Source organism: Vicia villosa, linkage group LG1 (assembly GCF_029867415.1).
Source record: "Vicia villosa cultivar HV-30 ecotype Madison, WI linkage group LG1, Vvil1.0, whole genome shotgun sequence".
NCBI classification, from domain to species: Eukaryota; Viridiplantae; Streptophyta; class Magnoliopsida; order Fabales; family Fabaceae; genus Vicia; species Vicia villosa.
Genome location: NC_081180.1, coordinates 127,172,118 through 127,179,247, shown reverse-complemented (window position 1 = coordinate 127,179,247; position 7,130 = coordinate 127,172,118). Strand labels below are relative to the sequence as shown.

The 7,130-nt window shown below is 33.4% G+C and overlaps 2 protein-coding genes and 1 non-coding gene across 3 annotated transcripts; 1 reads left to right on the top strand and 2 right to left on the bottom strand.

The window, feature by feature from the left end:
• Nucleotides 1-203: 203 nt before the first annotated feature.
• On the top strand, nt 204-276 carry TRNAR-UCU (transfer RNA arginine (anticodon UCU)). Its single transcript has one exon. It is a non-coding gene; the product is annotated as a tRNA-Arg (tRNA).
• A 232-nt stretch (nt 277-508) lies between these two features.
• On the bottom strand, nt 509-1,303 carry LOC131644146 (sec-independent protein translocase protein TATA, chloroplastic). The gene is made up of 2 exons (XM_058914566.1): nt 878-1,303; nt 509-748 (listed from the first exon to the last, which is right to left on the bottom strand). The coding sequence occupies exons 1-2, from the start codon at nt 1,172-1,174 to the stop codon at nt 629-631; spliced, it is 417 nt and encodes a 138-aa protein (XP_058770549.1). The 5' UTR covers nt 1,175-1,303; the 3' UTR covers nt 509-628.
• A 367-nt stretch (nt 1,304-1,670) lies between these two features.
• Nucleotides 1,671-5,822, bottom strand: LOC131644145 (light-inducible protein CPRF2-like). Its single transcript, XM_058914565.1, has 6 exons — nt 5,378-5,822; nt 3,886-3,982; nt 3,317-3,536; nt 2,686-2,761; nt 2,454-2,579; nt 1,671-2,279 (listed from the first exon to the last, which is right to left on the bottom strand). Exons 1-6 carry the CDS (start codon nt 5,723-5,725, stop codon nt 1,881-1,883), a joined length of 1,266 nt encoding a protein of 421 aa, XP_058770548.1. The 5' UTR covers nt 5,726-5,822; the 3' UTR covers nt 1,671-1,880.
• Nucleotides 5,823-7,130: the final 1,308 nt, after the last annotated feature.

The following is a 7,130-nucleotide window of genomic DNA, read 5'->3' as shown; positions in this document are numbered from 1 at the left end:
TAATTATCAAAGTAATAATATATACTAGTAACTAATAAAGAAGTGGTTAATGTAATTTAAAATTGTATTTATTTATTATTTTACCAAATGAAGTCAACAATTTTAAAAATATAAGCAATTGAGGTATAACTTTCGGAAAATATTGTAATACATACTTTACATAAATGAATAAATTAGAATGTATGACAACTCTATACAACAAAGCGCCCATGGCCTAATGGATAAGGCGCTTGACTTCTAATCAAGCGATTGTGGGTTCGAGTCCCACTGGGCGTGATTCTCAAAAACCATTTTTTAAATCTAAATATTGGTTTACTCTGCTACTTTTTTATTGCATCAACGTTGGTGTGATTCAATGAATCGTCTTCAACAGATATATTCTGTTTTGTTTTAGGTAAAGTTTCTTAATTATATACCTAACCTACCCATGTTCCTTGTAACAGAAAAAGGGTAACTCAACTACCACAAACGCCATCAAATATTATTTCTTGTCATGGTTAGTTAGATAGAGATGAAATCAGAGACTTTTTATATATTAATTAATAGAATAACACTACTTTTAAATCCATAACAATAACATCATAATACAATTTTATTACTAAGAAATCTCTACTTAGCATATGTCATCTCATACATTATCCTTTGTACTAGAAACCTTAATGTCTTGTTTCTCTTGCTCACTCGCAACAGGGATTTCTTCTGTAGGATTTGGTTCCTTTTTTAGCTCTGTCTCAAATTCCTTTGCAGCCTACAATATTTCAAAATCTAATTAATAAAAAACTTACTACACAAAGTATTGATGTTAAAAAATTTTATGCAATTATTTAAAAAAAAAATCAATCTGTTATTTAGTTATATAATGAAGAAAATATGGAACCTGTTGAAAGCTTTTGACAGTTTGGCCGATACTGCGACCGACTTCGGGCAGTTTCTTGGGACCGAAAACAAGCGCGGCGACTCCTGCAATAACAACAAGCTCGGGCACGCCTAGACCGAAGAAGGCATTGCAGGTGAAACGCTTTGTTGTTCTGGTTTTGATTCTGGCTTTCTTCAAGAGAAGTGAGGAAGTGTTGGAGTTGGAAGCTGAGAAGGATAAATTGGAATAGGATGAAGAGGTTATTGGTAGCTTAGTTGGAATAACTGAAGATGAAGAAAGGGAAAGTGTTATCTCCATTTTTGGTTTAGATTCTATTTACTGGTTTCTGCTAAATGAGTGGATAACAATTATCAGGAATATTGTTTGGGAAAAAGGATGAGGTTGCGGATTGGGTGGGACTATGTTAAGATTTTCAATTTGTGATGTCAGTGTATACCACTTTTTTTTTATAACTATAGTATTTTTCAGTTTTATTTGATCCAAGTCCATTTATTTTTCCTCCATTCCTTTGAATGGATGAATCAAAATAATTATTTTTACAAAAATCATATATCCTCTACAGCCAACTAGAGACTAATTTCTAATCGAACGAGATCTCTTACCATACTATCAAAGTACTCTTGAATAATCAATGGAGTTTTTTTTAGCCAACTAGAAGTACTCTAACCCGATTAGAAAAATTTATTTATACTATAAAACTGATTAAGAGTAATGGAAAAAATGTTTTCTATTACTTTTATTAATATAAAACAAAAAATGTACTTCTCCGCTCCCTCTCATCATTGACCAAACGTTTTGAAGAAATAGGTAATTGTTAACTATAAAAGAGGGTAAATTTTATCTAACCCAAAAGAAGATCTGGAGTGCACTGATTGAGTACAGCATCATGTGCTCCATTAAATTGATTTGCAAGTAATTAAGAATAGAACTTAACTTATAATACATAAATGAGTGTTCAAGAGTAATTTCTTGACTAAATCAACCCCAATTTATGGCTATTTAATTACTGCTCCCCATTAGAAGGTCCACAAGAATCGGCGCCTCCACGAATCCGATTCTGAAGATGTTCCAAGCTAGCCACCCGGTGCACGGGAGGAGCTGTTTGGCCCGCCTTGTTACCACCACCTACAACTGCTGCATTATTCTGCGGAGCATTTTCAATCGAAGAAATTTCTCCCAACCCATTGTTGACTCTCATTTCGTGACATGGAATAGGATTGTTAGACCCGGGTTGATAGAAGTGATGATGTGGATCATCTTGCACAGGAACAGCTGCATCAGCTGAATTGTCTGAAGGGCTTCCATCAAATGGTGGCATGCCCATTGATGATATATCAGGCATGACGTGAAACATCGGATTCAATCCAGTAATTCTTTTGACGGTCTCTTCAGCCATTTTCACCTAATTGAGAGAATAATATGATTCAAAACCAGAAACATGTCAGATCTTTGTCATTACAAATCAAAATTACTTCCATTTTAAGCTCTATTAGACAAGGTCAAACCACTATCTTATAGCAAAAAAAAAAACTTGGTATGATAAAAATTGAGTGGTTTTGCTACAGCAGTTTTTTACCTTTGCTCTCAAGGTTTCGACATCAGCTTTCAGTACTCTGTTGTCAACAGCAGAATCAGTGTACTTTTGGCTCACATCAGAGAGGCGCTTTACCAAGGAAGAATTTTCACCTCTTAATTGAGAAACCTAAGATACAAAATATGGTCAGAAAACATGAAAATCTCCATGGAAGAACTAAACAGACAGAAAAATTGAAGAGGGAAAAGAACCAGATCTAAAATAAAATACACACCTGTGTTTCCAACTCGGTTAAATGAGCCTGCTTTCTTCGTCTTGAGCGTCTTGCAGACTCTCTATTGGAAAGCATCCTGACAAATAAATGTCATTAGACATTGAATTAACCGAGGTAGAATGTGTTCTCAAATCGAACAAATGAGTGTTTCATAATAACCGAGTAAAAAAAATATTCTCAGCTGTGAAAAAAAAATCAGGTAAGTTAAGTGTAGTAGCTTACGAATAATATCATTTTTTCAACTTATTGTATAAATTAACAGATGCATAATCACTTAAATTGAAATGCAACATCCTCTTCAAGAGGGTTTTGTTCGCATCTTAGTTTGAAAGGGAAAAAACAAGGGAGCTCAACTGGAAAATTGATGCAACCAACCACATCAACAATTTGCACACACTTGTCAAAAAGAAAAATAAGATATTGACACCGGTCAGATGCAATTTTTAGACAGGTCTGTCACTTGGTTCATTTAGCAGAAAGGAGCGAGGAAATCATACTTGGTAAAACAAACTTCTAAAGCATTATGGAGCCAATTAGACAATTTTCCAAATTGTTATTTCCTAAATGTACATCATATAAAAGAAAAAGCATTTCCAATGACAAAATCAGTAAATATTAAGAGAAATGATACCTCCTTACTCGTTTTACGTCAGCTGGGTCTGTGTTGTCATTCATATCTGTCTCTCCCTCAGCTTCGTCATCATCTGACAGATCTCTTGATGATCCACTTGTTGATGGTCTAATTGCAACAACAGTTTTTTTCTGCACAGGAGGTATGGAAGGGATCGCAGGTGATACTTTGGCATCTTTATCTTGTAATACAGGTGGATCGTTTCCAGAAGGAGCAGATCCTACATAAATATATATATTTGACATAATTCATTAAGGGTTATCCATATTAAGAGAAAGAAAATAGCCCTAAAGCTACTCAAGAAATTACTTAACATGTCACTAAAAGAGAATAAAAGTTTTTTGATTAAAACAAACTTGTAAACATAGATTATGTATTTACCTTACTCATGTGAGTACTAACAGTAGTTGCTAAATATTATTTTATATTAAGACATCAGCATTCAGCTACGTCTAAGTTATTCATGGACCGGCCTAGTGCTGTCATTAATTTTTTTCATAGATGTGATCCACTTCCTTAAATTAATCTTCTAGGTTTTCATATAAGTAAAAATAGTTATTGATTCAAACCTTCAAAAACGGGCTGAGATCCAACTTGAGTAGGATTAGAAGACTGTGATCCATTCTCAGGAAAAGAGGCTGGATCTTGAGATTTAGGCAAAGAACCCTATTGCAATGAGTAAGAAACAAAAATTACATACATGCATAGATCTCACTGTGAAAAGATAAGCAAAGTGGAAGCTGGTTAGGTCAATTTTCAAACCATGTAAAAGTAATAGATCATACAAAACTACAAAATAAATGCAAATGGAAAGAGTACAATTGAGATGCAGAATTGCAGATGACCAAAAGTAAATGCAAGGTGGGCGATATATAGACTAACGATGTACACAAACATACAATAACGACCAAGCCTTATCCCAACAAGTGGAGTCGGCTACATGGATCAACTTTCACCATAATATTCTATCCAGAACCATGCATCTATCCAAATCGTTAATCTCGAGATCTTTCATAATAACTTCTCGAGATGTACACAAACATATATTTTTAAAATAAGCATTTTATGGAAGCCATCAAAGACCTTTTGTTTGGAAGCTCAATCCTAATTTCAGTAAAGCTATTAGTTATTCGTTGAAAGACTATATCAAATTTTAACTGGATTTCAAAAGATTAATTAATCTTAGATAGGAGCCAGTGAAATACTCCCTCCGTCCCATATTATAAGCAACATTCATTTTCTAGGTTCATTGACTACTTAATGTAATGGGTCTATATATAGACCGGATACATTAAGTAGTCATTGAACCTAAAAAGTGAATATTGCTTATAATATGGGACGGAGGGAGTACTAAAGAAGAAATATATTTATACCATGGTTTTTAAATTGCGGTCCGCAACCTCAATTGTAGCCGCAATATTGCAGATACGGTAGTCACCGCAACCGCATCGGTTGCAATTACGGTGTGATTTGAAATCTCGCATCATTCTACATTAGGAACTACATCAAACAACTTCTCCTAGGTTTCTTCAAATAGTTCGTCAAAAATCAAAATTTAGACCCCAAAACTCAATTTTCTTCTAAAAAATCTTAACATTAAATGTGTGAGTATTTTCAAACTCTTCCCAACCAAAATTCACGCCGCAACGGTCGCAATGACCGCAGTGACCGCAATTGCAACACCTGCAACTGAATCATCGACCGTAATTTAAAATCATGATTTATACAGCTCTGAATTATGCAATAGTTTCACATCAATACGATATATAGTTTAGGCTGAGAGCATAAGAACAAACAAAAATATACTTTTCCACTTGTTTTACCAGTTAGAAACATTCCAATGTCTAATAGAAACTCCAATCAGCTAAATTAGAGAACAGAAAAACGAAAACTAGAAATATTCAGAAGAATCAGAACCAAGAATGCAAAAGAATAAAAAATATATATATATTTCACAACACGCAACTACCAAAACATGAATAAAACAAATCAAGACAGATCCAAATTCAAATCCAAACAATTAGAATGGTTTCACATTGTAAAAGGGAAAATCGAAAATACCCTAGTCATGGCCACCGCAGCGCACGCGAGATTAAGCTTACTCTTCAACACAGCCCGATATTCCTCGGAATCAACGGCCACCGGAGGAGGAGGATGCGGATGTCCATTGGACAAAACTCCGGCGTCCATTGGTGCGATGGTAGTGGGTTTAGACTGAGTATCCACATCAGCAAGAGGGGAAGAAGGAGGAGGAGATGTGGCAGAAACCGAAGCTTCTTGGAGGAAGCGTTGAAAAGCCCACTCGGAAGCACTGCGGCTCATCTTAGAGGATTCATCGTCGCCGGAGACGTGAATCGGCGGTGACCAGAAGTGTTCGGGGATTTCATCTACGGAGAATACCCTATCCATGTTGTTGGTAGTTCTGTGTGTCTGATCAAATTGATTGAATGTGTGTGTATGACGATGGTGGCAACTATACAATCTACGGAAAACGAGAGGTAGGGGTATATCGGTCAAAAAACATCAACTACATGTTGTTATTTTATTTGTTAGAGCAAAACAAATCTAATTTACCCTAATTAAAATTTTAAATATTAAGATTACGAATCATATCATTCTCTAAGAGCATCTTCAATGGTGGTATTTTCTTTTGAGTTCTCCACCTAGACATACCACATCATAGTACCATTGCATTGCAATGCAACTATGAAAAAATTGTGGTACCCAATCAAATTAGTTTATTAGGTAAAGTTGTGGGCCCAATAATAACTTTTTAGAATTATACAATTAAAATAAAAATTATAAAAATTATTTTAAGATGATGTGGCTAGTGAGACCCATAAAGAACCCAAAAATGGGTTACACCATTGGAGATGCTCTAATAAAAAATTTGACATAACAATTATTATTGTAAAAAGACCATAAAGTAATTTGCCTAGAGGTTTGTGTACTTGTATTGAACTGAAGTAGTAAATGAGGTTTGTGGACGTGTATTGAACTAAAGTAGTAAATGAGTTTACTGTTGATTTAAGTTCACCGTCTCTCTAATATTGACATTTATATGAAGTTGAAATTTTTTATAAATTTGTTGTGTTTGTCCCTCAAACATATATCGATTTCGATTTTATTGTGTTGGTAAGAGAATGACACATTAATCTTACCCTTAATAAAATTGTGTGGAGATCGTTTTGTTGTGATTGTCGTCTTCGTCTATCTAATCTTAATTCTTTGTGAGCAGCTCACCATTCTCTAAGTTGACATTTATGGTAGTAAGTTGTCTCAAATTTCGTTTATATTTACTCTAGGAGTAAGTTATTATTATAACTTACTCCAAATCTAGATCATTGATTCTTCTCAATCTAATGGTTAAAAATAATAAGTAATAGTTTTTTCTCTCCATATTTAATTACTTATTATTTTTAACCACTGGATTGAAAAGAATCAATGGTCTAGATTTTGACTAAGTTATAATAACTTGCTCCTGGAGTAAATATAACCCTCCTCGTATATATATATATATATATATATATATATATATATATATATATATATATATATATATATATATATATATTAGAAGGATTTTTTAAATAAAAGATAAGAAGATTAAATCTTGATAAATTATCTTGATGACATTTAGACAATGACAATAAATGTTCATCAAGACCAAATATCAAATAATTTATTAATTTATTATAATATTTGAAAAGTATATAAAAAATATTTTAAAATTTTAGTAGAACATTTAAAGATTTTTGTTGTGTCTTAATAACTAAAATTTATGTTTTAAGATTTAGGTCATTTATAGATAATG

Excerpts from the sequence above, each read along its gene's own strand:
- LOC131644145 (XM_058914565.1), bottom strand. The coding sequence starts at position 5,725 with ATGGATAGGGTATTCTCCGTAGATGAAATCCCCGAACACTTCTGGTCA. Across the intron at positions 3,983-5,377 it reads CTGCGGTGGCCATGACTAGG|GGTTCTTTGCCTAAATCTCA; the intron begins GTATTTTCGATT and ends TCATTGCAATAG. Across the intron at positions 2,280-2,453 it reads TCGAAACCTTGAGAGCAAAG|GTGAAAATGGCTGAAGAGAC; the intron begins GTAAAAAACTGC and ends TCTCTCAATTAG.
- LOC131644146 (XM_058914566.1), bottom strand. The coding sequence starts at position 1,174 with ATGGAGATAACACTTTCCCTTTCTTCATCTTCAGTTATTCCAACTAAG. Across the intron at positions 749-877 it reads CTGTCAAAAGCTTTCAACAG|GCTGCAAAGGAATTTGAGAC; the intron begins GTTCCATATTTT and ends GAAATATTGTAG.